Source organism: Triticum aestivum, chromosome 3D (genome assembly GCF_018294505.1).
Source record: "Triticum aestivum cultivar Chinese Spring chromosome 3D, IWGSC CS RefSeq v2.1, whole genome shotgun sequence".
Taxonomy (NCBI): domain Eukaryota; kingdom Viridiplantae; phylum Streptophyta; class Magnoliopsida; order Poales; family Poaceae; genus Triticum; species Triticum aestivum.
Window position 1 is genome coordinate 358,766,879 of NC_057802.1, and position 14,250 is coordinate 358,781,128.

Here is a 14,250-nt window from a genome sequence, read left to right on the forward strand (position 1 = left end):
GATCCAGCTCGGTGTCCGCAGGTGTATCCGGTTCGGAACATGCAGCCCGAAACGAGTCCGGGGTTCCGTTGACGCAAGCATTGCAGGATGTCGAGTCCGTGTGCGGCTCCAACACCGCGGACTTTATGGCCTCGGAGGGCGCGATCTGCTTTGGTACTGAGGCCGTTGCAGCAACAGGATCCATCTCCCGGGTGTGCTCCGATGACAGATTTAGGTCATGTTCATCGGAGAAAGGGGGAGCGATCGCCGCGGTATCAAATCCCTCGAAGATCAAGTCTCCACGGATATCCGCGACGTAGTTTAAGCTTCCGAACCTGACCTGGTGGCCAGGGGCGTAACTATCGATCTGCTCCAGATGGCCAAGCGAGTTGGCCGCCAGTGCGAAGCCGCCGAATACGAAGATCTGTCCGGGGAGGAAGGTTTCTCCTGGACCACGCCATTACTGACGATCGAAGGGGCCATCGAGTCCTTTGCCGACGGCATAGTGGAACTCTCAATGAAAGCACCAATGTCGGTGTCAAAACCGGTGGATCTCGGGTAGGGGGTCCCAAACTGTGCATCTAGGATCGATGGTAACATGAGACGGGGGACACAATGTTTACCCAGGTTTGGGCCCTCTCTATGGAGGTAATACCCTACTTCCTGCTTGATTGATCTTGATGAATTTGAGTGTTACAAGAGTTGATCTACCACGAGATCGTAATGGCTAAACCCTAGAAGTCTAGCCTATGAGTATATGGTAATGAATCTGTCCTATCCGGACTATGCTCTCTGGTTTATATAGACACTGGAGAGATCTAGGGTTACATGAGGTCGGTTACATAGGAGGGAATCTTCATAATAGGTCGCCTAGCTTGCCTTCCACGCCAAGTAGAGTCCAATCCGGACACGGGTATTGTCTTCGGCCTTCGTATCTTCACAGCCCATCAGTCCGGCCCATGGATAACAGGTCGGACGCCCGAGGACCCCTTAGTCCAGGACTCCCTCACTTGGATACATAGAATCATTACACATAAAAATTGCGAGTAAAATCCATTTACTGCATTCCATCTTTTAAACCCCTTGGGGCCTACCTTGGCGAGCTCAGATTTTGACCAGCTCTTAGCTTTTTTAAGAGATCTTTATTCTTTTTCCGAGAAGTATGTGTTAAACACAACAAAATTTTCTGTCAACCGGACTTCGATCCTTAATTCGTCCACCCGTGCCCACATTAAGGCTCAGGGGCTACTGGGCTTTGCGCTCATTATTTACAAATATTAAAGGGGCACATCGATCCCCTGATCTGGTGTTGCCACCCGACCAGTGGCTCGGGGGCTACTGCATTGCCTATTCAATGCAGAAAATTTTCAAAGTGCTCAGTGTTCGGCATAACCGAACTATGACAAGTACGTCTTCGGATCACAATAAGTACCATATGGGAATTATCCGGCATCAAGCTGATATATCGCGGCGACTTCTCACGACCCTCTCTCAGGGGCCCATCCGCCGATCACTATTACCTCTAATATATTACACCGTTTTTCTATTCCTATGTATGCTGCCGAGCTAGGAGTTGATCCTCAGGCCGATTTCACGACCTGAGTCTCAGAAGCTAATAGGATCGGCGGTTTCATATTTTCCTTCAGGTGCATCTCGGATTTTAGGCCAACAGACACCTTGAGGGCTACTGGCAATACATGTTGACAGCAAATAAATTTACACGCATCGGAAATAAAATCCGTAAACAATCAGCCCAAGCCCGAGGTGGTGCATCACCTCGGAAGCAGTCCGGCATAAAGCTCGGATGCAAGTGGCTGGCTCTATAGAGGGCATTTCCGGCATTAAGCTCGGCTAACTTCCTTTAAACTTCTTCAAGCCAAGGTGATCTATGACACCTCGTATACAGTCCGGCGTTGGAGCTCGGATACAGTCCGGCGTTGGTGCTCGGCTGCAAAAGATACCTCGAAATGCAGTCCGGCGTTGGAGCTCGGATGCAAGAGGGCACCGCCGCCCGGGAACAACTTCGAACCCGAGGTGGGCGTAAAAATAACAAGGCATTGATAAAAGCCGATAACTTAAAGGGGCTCCTCGGATACCCGACATATAAACCCTTTGGATGTACTTCGGCAATCCTCAAGATCGAAGATAAGAAGATTTGTTGAACCAGTTTTCAAGACCGACGACCGAAGATGAAGAACAGTTCGGAAGAATCGAGGAGCGTCCCCAACTTGAAGACCGGTTCAGGGGGCTACTGACGGTGTCCTGGACTAGGGGGTACTCACCACGTCGTCTCCCGATCAGTTAGATTGGGCAGAGGACCCCCATGGTCGTATACTCATGGGCCAGTTCGGACAGCCCATGCCGCATACAAGGAGGATTCTACAAGACTTGGCGCCCAAGACAAGGACTCCTCTAAACCCTAGGCATATGGTGCATATATAAATCGAGGCCAGGCTAGTCAATAGACAATCTCATATTCATTACTACAATCTCGTGGTAGATACATGTACTATGTACTACACCCATATGAATACAATCAAAAGCAGCATGTATGGTATTATCTCATCAAGAGAGCCCGAAGCTGGGTAAAACCTCGTGTCCATGTTACCATCGCTCCAAGACGCCTAGCTTAGGACCCCTACTACGAGATACGCCGGATATTGAACCGACAATGCTACGTTGCTCAACTCATGATTTTGCATATTTTTAATGTTTGAGATCATCTTGTTCCATGTCAAATTGGTATGTGCTGTTTTATATTTGCCAAGCGCCGGTTAGGCGCGCGCTGGATTTTATCGCGCCTGGTGAAGCGCTACAGCGGCGCGCTAAATTTTACAGCGCCTGGAAAAGCAATCACCCTCCCGCGCGCTAAAACGTTATTTCGGCACTGTAAATTTTTTTTAGCACGCGGTAGTTGAAGATGCTCTTACATATTAATGCTGACGTTTCGATGCAACATTGTGGCAATACATTGAGGGACAAGATTACAACGGCTCTTTTGTTTAGCCGAACAAAGGAAAACCCTTTATATTGCCCGACTGATTTCATGTTTTCGTAAGCCGTGTCGAGCGGTTGACGCGTGTCTCCTGGGACCTATGCACCGCCCACCCCCACAATCCAATCCTTATCGTCTTCTCCTGGACAGAGTCATCGTCTCCCTCTGGATCGGCCCGCTCTCCTCTTTCCTTTTCCCTCTGCAATCTTCCTCTCTTCTCTTCACCAGAAGCTCCCCTTGTCCATTCCCTCTCCTACTCTGGCCGGCGGGAGCTGCTGCCTGCTGCTGCTATGAGGGGCGCCGTTGTATTGCGACAGTTGCCGATTTTGGCGACGATGACGATGAGTTGTTTGCTGTGAAGCGGCGGCGATGCTCATGGTGTGGGCGGCAGCGCGGGGTCTCGCGAGAGCTGCGTGGTGGCGGCCACCGGTACTGCATACGTCGACGACGGTGTCGCAAGGCAGCACCGCTCGCTGCAATAGGAGGCCGGGGGAGGAGCTGCTCAACATCCACCGCTGGCCACCGGGGTTGCAACAGCCAGTGGTGCTCCAACCCACCTCGCCGTAGCAGTCGCCGTTGCTGTAGGTGGCGGGCGAGCTGCGTGCTCAATGGTGCTTGAATGGGGACGCCGGGCGCGCGTGCGTTGTCGTAGCTGGGGGGTCGGCGGCGCTCTGCGCGTGCTTCAAGTCAGCGGCGGGTGCTACAACCAGGGCTCGCTGGGGTTCCCCATGTTGTGATGGAGCATCACCAGCCGCCGGTGTTACAATGAAGCATCGCTGGGGTCCTTAAAAAAATGAAGCATCACTGGGGCTTGTCCGTGTTGCGGTGAAGCATCTCGGGGTGTCGCCGGCGTTGTGACGAGCATCGTCGGGCTGCCGGTGCTGCAATGGAGCACGCCGCAGAGAGGGACCGGTGCTCCGATGCAGAACTTGCCGGCGTCTGCGTTGCTGCAACGCAGCGCTCGTCGGCACTGCCGGAGCTGCAATGCAATGACCGTGATGCCGCAGAGTGGAATATGTGCTCCGATGCAGAGCTTGTCGGTGTCTGTCGGTGCTACGTACTACACAGAGCTCGCGACGCTGCAGATAGGCTGCTTATGCTTCGGTGCAGAACTTTGTCGACGGCTGCATTGGTGTGATGCACGGTCGACGAGCTCGTTGCGATTTTGCTCAACTCAGCAGAGGATGGAGCGGTCCTGATCAGCCAAATCGGACGGCTGGGTAAGCGGATGATTTCTGTAGGAAATCATCCGGTCGACGCCTAGCAGCCGCCCTCGAACAAATGGTAAACCTTAGCGTGCCAACACTAGTGTTTTTGATTGCCGATTCCAGCTTGAAGGAATCCCACCCGATCACCCTACCTTACCCTACCCGCACTTGGTGGTGGCCACGACGGGGCTCCGGACGCGGTGCTTCCCGTCTGACCACTCAATGCTGCCGAACACATGGCCGGCCATGGCAGTGTCATAGACGTCCAGCTTCACCGTGAACTCCTTCTCCTCGTTGATTTTACCGAAGCTCAGCGTGCCTGGCTGCACCGTGATCCTGACCCCCGCAGCCGGCTGCACGACGGTGACGTTGTACTGGAGCCACGGCCCCGCGCCCACGTTCCTCACCCGGCGCTTCACCGTGGTGGTGCCGGAGCCGGGGAGGCAGGCCGCGGAGATGGACGGGTAGTTGAGGTTCTCGGGGCGGTAGGCGCCAAGGCTGCACTGGAACGGGTTGGCATTGGCGCCGACGAACAGAGGGAGGGGCAAGGGGATCAGGTTCTGCGTCTGGGTCGGCCGCACGGAGCAGAGGAAGTTGGCGTAGTCGTACGGCGTAGTGCCGTACACCAGGCCGGGGTCCAGGGCCTGGACGGGGTTCACGTGGCCGGAGCCGTAGCTGAACGTGGTGGCGGCCGCGCCGGTCTCGTCCCGGATTTGGCCCTCGTCGTTGGCTTCGGTGAATGCTGCACAATCATAACACACAGAAGAAGCACGTCATAAGCCCATGGGATTGCATGGCTCGACGAACAAAATCAGTGTAGCTCGGTGGCCTGTTGTACTCTGCTCTCACCGGTGGTCATGATCGCCGACTTGATCATCGCGGGGCTCCAGTCGGGGTGCTTCGCCTTGATCAGGCCGGCGACGCCCGCCACGTGGGGGCACGACATGGAGGTGCCGGACACCATGTTGTAGGGGACACGGCGGTCCTCGAAAGGCAGGTCGGTTGCCGGAGCTTCCTCGCTGTACGCGGCGATCACGTCGACGCCGGGCGCCGTCACGTCAGGCTGCCACCCGAGAAAATTAGCAACACGGCGGAGTCACCGAGATCGTGAAAGTTGATTAATGAACGTGCCAACCTTGAGGATCTGAGGAGTGATGGTGTTTGGCCGACGTGACGAGAAGTCTGCCATCACCGGCGCTGGCTTCACGCCAAGTTCGTCCTTCGCTGTGATGTAACCGACCGGAAATCTGAAGCGGAGGGAGTGATCAGTAAATGTTGGTAAATATTATTCGCAAAAAAAAATGTTGGTGGGACGGAGGGAGTATAACTAATGACTTTTTTTTGGTGTGCTGCTTACTGGGTGGACTGTAGGTGCTTGAAGAGATCCCAGCACTGTGAGTAGGAGCAGTGAACCGCTGGAAGGAGGTGCGGGTCGGCGATTATGTCCACGCCGCCGGCGTCGTTGCAAAGGACCATCCCGATGCCACCGGCCTGCTTCACCACCAGCCCCTTCTCGACTCTGCCGTTCACTCCCCTGGTACACACAACTATCTTGCCTCTCACCTTGGCAGGGTCCAGAGAACCGGGAAAACACAACGTCCTGCACGCAGAGGGATCTCATCAGTCAGCAGCACATTGAGACGATCGACCTGAACGACTGCACTCTCAACTGATGGCACTACATACAGTATATGGACCCAATCAAGATCCGATTCTTACGAGTTGTCGATGGATTGATCCGCGGCGCAGGCGTTCTGCCCGCTGATCATCGGATATGGCTGGCCAACAGGCAGAGTGCTCGCTGATAGACTTCGTCCCTGCAGATTCGTTGCATGCATACAGAACGGTAAATACAGTGCTAGCGTTAGTTGAGTAATTGAGCAAGGCTGCACGGTGTACATGCGAGCTTCTATGGACGACCAAACCTTGATGGTGCTGTTGCCGAAGACAACATCAGCTGCGAAGTCTCTGTCCATGGTGCTTGCGCCGACCGTGAGGATCCAAGGAGCCAGATTGCTCACGGAGCCTGGCTGCGGGCCCGAGTTGCCGGCGGAGGCCACGACGGCGACCCCCTTGTGGACCGCGTACAACGTGCCGATCGCCATGAGGTCAGCGACGTAGTCCGCGGCCGGCGCGCCCACCGAGAGCGACAGCACGTGCACGCCGTCCTCGACCGCCGCGAGTATGGCCGCGAGGATGTCCAGGCTGGAGCACCCCGCCGTGTAGCACGCCTTGTACGAGGCCACGCGCGCCCGCGGCGAGCCGCCCTTGGCCGTGCCCTTCCCGCGGCCGAAGGCGCTGGCGCCCTGGACGAAACCGCCGCCCGCGGTGGACAGAGTGTGCGAGCCGTGCCCGTCGTAGTCCCGCGGCGAGTTCAGGTCAGTCTGGTTCAGCTGCTTGCCTTCCACCGGCTGGTCCAGGAAATTCGGCACCTGGATGCCGGCGTTGAAAATCCTCGCGCCGATCAACTTTCTGCATGCACCATTGCACGGCGTGCGTGTTAGTGAAATGTTGCTTGGTTGCATTGTACTCGACGTAAGGGCCGGTGGATAGGATATTTGCGTTACTTGTTGCAGTGGAACGTGGAGTCTTCGCCGGAATCGCATTTGCCACGCCACCCCGACGGCGCGCCGAAGCCGTCGTCCCGGAAGCTTTGGGATGTCGGCGATACACCTTCGCGCGGGCGGGCAAGATGCAAAATAAAATAAACAGTCTCAGTCGATGCTATATCTATGAGATTTTACATTGAGATTTGTGCAAAAAAATAATTTATTCTTTTTCTCTCTTGCATGTTATGTCACTTAACTGAGACTTTGTTAAATCTCAGTCGACTGAGACCAGCTAGCCACACCCTAAAATAAAACCAGTGCAAAACCCACACTTTGCTGTGAGTATTATTATACTATGTATTTTAGGGAGTTTATATTAAAACATTTAGATATAAAAATTTTACTCTCTTTACTTGCTTTTTTTTTACTTTCTTATGAATAGAGTAGCAAAGTTCTCTTTAAATATAGTCTAAAAGCAAAAACAAAATGAAATGTTCAATTCTACCCCCTCTACCCAAAATAAATGTTCAATCACACAAAAACTCGTCTCCAGTGTAACTGATTTTTATTCTTCAACTCAATAGTTTTTTTCATCATCTCTACAAATCTGATTCCATGGCAACCAGCATGTGTTTTGATCTGTCATAAATTGTCGAGTGAAATGTTATTATGTTGTCAGTGTAGTAAAAAAATATTTTCCTCAAACAAAAAAAAATTCCTGAGTGCAACATACAAGGGGATGAAACTTGTTTCAGCAAACAAAAAAACATTGTAATTATTACGTCCTTTTCAAATGGAACGGGCATTCGTTTAGGAAGAAATGGGAACTTTCTCCATCTAACAACTTTTTTTGTCACAACAAAGTGGTTGGATAACGTTGCGGGTTCATGCTCCTTTTCTTCTATCCATCTTCATCCTAACAACCATCCAACACTACCAAGTCCTCCTGAGCTTCCTACCCTCATAATCGGCACCCTTGCAGCCACCATTGATGCCAACTGTTAGCCATGTCAACTTGGGGACTGGGTTGAAAGCATAGCTTTGAGATCTTTCGCCTTTCCCTCTCTATGGAGACTTCCAATGATTTTGATTATGACACCTCGTGCCCTTACCCCCACTATATGTTCCATTGGGCTAACAAGCATCCTTGGCACCAACTGTGCCAAAATATGACATTGAGTTTCACATCGACCTCGTCTAGTCTAGTGCGAAGTACAGGCAAAAATGATGGCCATTTTGCATTGTGCCTCCACAACCAACCGATGGTCCTAGCGACTCACTACATGACATCATCAACATTGATTTGAAAACCAGGGTGTACAGAAATACAAGAACGATGGCATTCCCGTCACCATTGGGTGGACAAGGATGTCCCGCATAGTTTATTGGTGAAGAAGGACATAGACAATGAGATTGGAACATCAACAACAATAACAAAACGTTTAGGGCTTCATGCCAATGTATGAGGAGGTGTTGATGAAGAGGTGTGGAGTGGGAGGTATATAGGGAAGAAAATTACCATTCAATGTTTCCAAGTTGAATGACAGTGGATTGGCCATCCTAGCATTTGCTAAGGTCGTACTACTATTGCAGAGAATGTTTCTTTTTGGAAGAATTTAGTAAGTCTTGTTGGATGACTAAGAATGTGACACTTGGAAGTTTGCAACAATGGATGGTTGCGTGCATCAATCGATATAGAGGCCAGGGGTCTATCGTCCTTTTGAGAGAAAAAAATCTCGTGGGACGTTGGATATCTTTAAACCATATCAAACAATCTTGTGTTGTGCAATGAATCCGAAAGATTACTCAATAGTGCAATATGCAAATGTTTGTGAACTAACTAGTGAACTTTCAGAAACAAAACTGACTAAGAAATATTCCCTTTGTTCACAAATATAAGATGTTTTGTATATTTCAATATGGACCACATGTATGCACTAAAATGGGTGAACAAACACACTAAAATGTCTGTATATACATTTAACTTAGGAAAAAGTTAGAACATCATATATTTGTGGACAGAAGAAATAATTATTAATTAAGTTAAAGCTAACAACCGTTTGATCTAAACATCAAGGATGATAACCTCTTGATAGGACGGCTATCAATTGCTGATTTTTTTCTATTTTTTAATTTTACTGTTCATGGCAGAAGCATTTGAGCTCGAGATTGCATACTTTCGATTTTCTTACACATACCTACTTATTCACCATTTCCATATTTTCTAAGTGTGCAATGTACAAAAACAATGTCAACGTAATTGATTGTTACCTCTGAGGGGAAAAAGCTACTCCGGAGGATACCCGCAAAAAAAAAAGGATTGGAGTGAGTAGCAGATTTCAAGTAGGATCATTGGGCCTTGACGCTATCATCTGTCAGGTTTCAGTTGACTTCACTCCGGCACGTTACCGGGATTTGATTCTGTCTCATTCAGGATGGAATATATCGCATGGGGACAACAAATTATTACTCCCTGTCCCTGATTATAAGAACTTTTTAACACTATGCTAGTGTTAAAAACGTTCTTATATTTTGGAATGGAGGGAGTACGTAGTAGTTCATGCAATGTCAAGACCTCTATTAATTAACCACGTAAGTGCTCACTATTACTAGGATCCAGGTCAAAGCTCACGTGTGCAGTGCTTGACTAGCCACAATGGATAGTAACATAGAGTAGTAACATGCCCATGTTACTACTCTATGTTATTATCTCTATAGTGGGGAGTAACATATGTGTGGTAACATGCAACACTTCATTTATTATGCTATAGACTCATCCTGCCTTGATATGTGTGATGTTACTCATACTAGTAGTAACTAGCTATGTTACTACATGCCTCTCTTTCTTCATTTATTGCTTGCCACATTATCTATTTTATCTAGATATGTGTGCTACCTATGCTACTCCCATTGTGGATAGTCTTAGGCTGCCGACAGTGCATGCGTGTGTTAGACAGGTGCCACGCATGATGCATGGCACCGAATACGTGGTACGACCAACCCACATATTGATATGAAAGCAATTAATTGGTTATTAGGTCAAGAGAAGATTCCGGCGATCAATCAAAAGATATCGAGTTGGTAGTGGTACTACTACACGAGTATATACTGCGATTCCTGGGGAGAATGTAAGGGCTAGATTGATGTGAAGAAACGATGTAATTTAACTGCGAGATTACCAGTGTCGACGTTTCCAATGACGACCCCCTCGCCGAACTTGGCGTCGTACTTCCACTCCTTCGGCTCGCCGCCGCTCTCCAGCCCGAGGAACTCCCAGGAACGCGTCGTTTGGACCTTGTGAAGCCTGTCCGGGAACAAGCTGTTGTCGATCTGCAACCCGATGGCGCTGATTTCCTTGAAGAGATACAATTGTTCGTACCTGCACGTTTTGGGGATCAAGAACAAAAGGCTGGTCGTCTTCTTCTGCACGAACTAATGTATGATGGACGTGGACAGTTAACGTGCTATATATTGTGCTTACTGGTTGGTGACTCCAGCGATCAGAGCAGGCCAAGACGTCAGGTCACTCAAGACAAGCAAACAGGACTGCATGCACAGGGGTAGTACTATACTATCAATTACTAGTAGAGATCAACAGAAACAAGTTCAAAATGTAGAGAGAGAGAGAGAGAGAGAGAGATTTGCCTTCGTGGCAGCGGACGCCGGCGTCGTCAAGTGTGACGTGAGGAAAAGGACGAAGGCTAGCAGCAAAACGCGGCCTCCTCTCCCCATTTCACCGATCCGCTACGCCGCTCGGGTTTGGCGCAGGGGCTGCAGGCTGCAGCCTCCGCCGGGGCCCGGCGCCAAAGAATTTATAGACGCCAAAGTCAAAATTGCTCGGTGTTATATAAGTATATTTCTTCTCCGTGAGGAGCACGACCCCACGTTAGACAACCCGGTATCTAAGCCACTGCATAGCAAAAAGGAGCTCCACATGCGGGTAACGTGCAAGCTGGTCAGGATTCATGCAATGAGCCCGACGCACTTTCTGCACTGTTCCTGCATCAATTTTTTTTTGAAAAACATCACCTCATATATTAATTAAATAAAAGAATTGTTACAATTGTTCATTACAGCCTTCACCATACAGAGCGAAACATTGTTAACAAGGACACCATCTAATGTATTATGAAAGCTAAACTTCGCAATATGAGCCACCACGTTGGCCAATTGATTAATCTTGGAGAGCTTAAAATTATTTATAAGCTTTTTTTTCGCGAATACGCAAGATGCGTACCATTCCATTGATAGATAGAAAACAAGAGTGACAGGATTACACGGGTATCACTTTACCACGTACGCAGAGCTGGCGTGGAAAAGTGGTACATGGGCAGAATAGATGGGGGTGCTTGGCCCCAACCTAGTTATCTACACATCAGGGAGGCATAAAGTTTGCAATGTCCTTGGCGCCGGCAGAAGCCCATGCCCGAGCGTCGTCCTTGATGACCTGAAGAAGTAGCATAGTGGGGGGTGCATGTGGTCGAAGATGCATGCATTACGGTGGCGCTTTGATATACTTATCGCTTTGTTCGGAGGGGACTGTGAAAATTTTAATTTGCAAGGGCCGCAGCCGCAAAAGTGGAGTTGGTCTTTAAAATAATGGGATTGTGGAAAATGATACCTATACAAAGGCCGGCAAGGCAAGCCCGAAGTTTCGCTTCCTCCACACTATGTACAATGCCCCAAGAAAATCCCATGAGGAGATGATGACCTTTCCAGAGTCCTTGACCACCATCCCTAACACTTGCAGTGTTAATGCTTTCCACAAAGTTTGCATTGACATTGACCTTGATATAATCAGAAGGTGGGGGTTGCTAGATCACTTGAGTCTTCAGAGAGGCAGGATCATTCTTAATCCAGATAACACTCCTTTACCTTCATTAATTGTTGGAATCCACCTCACGAAGGACAACCAATAATTAGCCATAAAGCTAATGGAGGCTGAAACGGGTTCCTTTCCTTTACCCAAAATCAAGAAATTCCTCAAATGTCCGACATGTCTGTCTTCCGCCTGACCGCCTGGACCACCAACCCGGATGGCATCCCGCGCACCTCGGAGCTCCTTGTGCCGGAACATGATGCCGTCGACGAGGATGCCGATCCTGCGACCGCGGAGCGTCTCTCGCTTGGTCTGATGCGTTTTCCCGTCGAGATCCATGTTTGGAGCTGCGTTGACTACCGCCGCCCCTCTCCGCCGCCTCCCCCCCCGCCTGCCGACGGGGCCGGCGACTGCGACGCCCCTCCTGGCTCACCTCCCGTTCCCGACCCCTGGCCGCGCATCCACGAGTTCCCTGAGCGTCACCCCGGCGCGTCTTCCCGCCGGGCCTCAGGACGCGCTCCCCACCAGCGCCGGCGCAGGCATGCTCCCCCCATGTCACGACTGGCAGGGCATTCTGGGGCCGTACCCCGCGGCTGTCGGGGCCGCGCCCCGGGTTCGTGCTAGGCTCCGCCTTGGCGCTTCACCGCCGCCGACGGCCTCGCCGGCGACTCCTCGCGTGCCTGCATCGGATTCTTGGGATGCGTGGGACCCAGCTGTGCCCTGTCCTACTCACCCTGCGCTTTCGGAAAGCACCGCCGCCCAGGCTTTCGACGCCACCGCTGACGCCAATGCGACCGCTTTGACGGTGTTCCAAAAGCCGCGGTCGCCGACAGCCTGGCCCGGCCCGTGGTCCCCTGTGGACAGTTGTGATTCCATCGCCAACGGCCATGTTGTCGAGCGCGTCTCTCCGCTCAAGGACAACGGGCTCATATCCGTCCAAGCTGCGATCTCTGACCAGCCTCTGTCCTCCCCCGACCAGCAGCTGACACCTGTGATGCCTGCCGGGCCTCTGATGCCTGGGCCCGGGCCTGCACGCCTGATCCTTGCGCCTTCCAAGGGAGATCCCATGCATGCTCACGCTGATCCCACCGCTGATTTGATGGCGGATCCTGGCTCCTCATTCGCTGCCCCCTCCGGGGATCCCGAGGCAGATCCGCGGCCCGTGCCCGCTTCATGTGCCACGTCTGGCGCCTCCCCATTGGCCGGGACCCTTCCACCCATGCAGCTGCACCATGCATGCTCTGCACCGCCTGATCTCTGCACCTTTGTGAGCGCCATGCAAACACAAATTGACCACGTTCTCCCTGTGCCTGCGCCACGTTGACGCCGCAACGAGGTGCCACCCAACTTCACTCTGAGGAGGAGTGGGCGAATCGCCAAGGCCGACCGCGGCTTGGACTCCGAAATGAAGGCCAAGAGCGTGCTTCTCCGACGCCTAGGCCTGCTCAAGGACGATGCCCCGATGGATGAGGCCACTCTCTCCAAATACGCGGCTCTGTTTGACCGCCCGCTGGCTGCAGATATCCTCCAGGCCTTTGCCGACTTTTATGACTGGCGTGTTCCTTCCGCGGAGTGCAACTCTTCCCCGCAGCGCACCGGAAGCCCCCGCCTCATGGAAATCTGATCGGCCTGGCCCATGTGCCTGTACCCAGCACCCCCCCCACTTCTTATGATGAAAACCTTAAGATCATTTTTTGGAACGTCAGAGGCCTAAACTCTCATGCTAAACGTTCTGCAGTCCGTAGCGTTATTTCCTCGGCTGCCCCTTGCATCGTCTGTCTCCAGGAAACGAAACTTGCTAGCATGTCTGACTCCCTGGTGTTCGAAACTCTGGGCGCCCCCTTCCTCGACTTCTTTTTCCGTCCCGCCGATGGCACTCGTGGAGGCATCCTGCTTGCTTGGCGCTGCGACATGATCTCGCTTTCGAGGCCAACCATTGGTGACCATCACGTCTCTGCCCTCGTCTCCCCCCTTGTCGGGGATCAGCATTGGTGGCTGACTGGTGTCTACGGCCCGCAGGGCGATGACGAGAAAATCGCCTTTCTTGGCGAATTGCAAGAGTTTCGAGACACGTGTGCCGGCCCTTGGCTCGTTGGAGGCGACTTCAACATGATCACCTCCGCTGCCGACAAGAACAACAACAGGCTCAACCACCGCACCATGAGTCGTTTTCGCCGCTTTATCGCCGACCTTGAGCTTCGCGACATCTACCTCCATGGCCGCCGCTATACTTGGTCCAACGAGCAGGAGAACCCCACCCTCGTCCGCAATGATCGCGTGCTCTGCAGCTCGAGCTGGGATGTTGCACAGCCTAGGTGTCTTCTGCGCTGTCTCTCCTCGGTGGCGTCCGACCACTCCCCTCTCTTCATTGACTGCGCGGCGCGCTGCAACCAGGCTAAGCGCTTCCACTTCGAGCGGTTCTGGCCGAAGCTCAACGGCTACCTAGACGTGGTTTCTGACGCTTGGAACTCCTCCCCGCCACACCCTGATCCGTTCCGGCGCCTATATGCTCGCCTCAAGGTTACCGCTAGGTGCTTGCGGAGCTGGGGTGCGAAAACCCTGGGAGGCATCACTCTGCAACTGACGATGGCTCGAGAGCTGGTTGCACGCTTCGACAAGATGCAGGACCGGCGCCCGCTCACGCCACCAGCGGCTTGGCTGCGACGTCGCCTGAAATGTGCCTACCTCGGCCTCGCCTCC

General features: G+C 52.1%; 1 protein-coding gene across 1 annotated transcript; it reads right to left on the minus strand.

Moving 5' to 3' along the window:
• Positions 1-4,127: 4,127 nt before the first annotated feature.
• Positions 4,128-10,283, minus strand: LOC123074657 (subtilisin-like protease SBT5.3). The gene is made up of 8 exons (XM_044497441.1): positions 10,213-10,283; positions 9,911-10,110; positions 6,750-6,855; positions 5,902-6,654; positions 5,540-5,782; positions 5,318-5,429; positions 5,032-5,245; positions 4,128-4,924 (listed from the first exon to the last, which is right to left on the minus strand). Exons 1-8 carry the CDS (start codon positions 10,281-10,283, stop codon positions 4,341-4,343), a joined length of 2,283 nt encoding a protein of 760 aa, XP_044353376.1. The 3' UTR covers positions 4,128-4,340.
• Positions 10,284-14,250: the final 3,967 nt, after the last annotated feature.

Coding starts and splice junctions, on each gene's coding strand:
- LOC123074657 (XM_044497441.1), bottom strand. CDS start 10,283: ATGCAGTCCTGTTTGCTTGTCTTGAGTGACCTGACGTCTTGGCCTGCT. Junction 6,655..6,749: donor TCCACGTTCCACTGCAACAA/GTAACGCAAATA, acceptor TGGTGCATGCAG/AAAGTTGATCGGCGCGAGGA. Junction 4,925..5,031: donor GTCGGCGATCATGACCACCG/GTGAGAGCAGAG, acceptor ATGATTGTGCAG/CATTCACCGAAGCCAACGAC.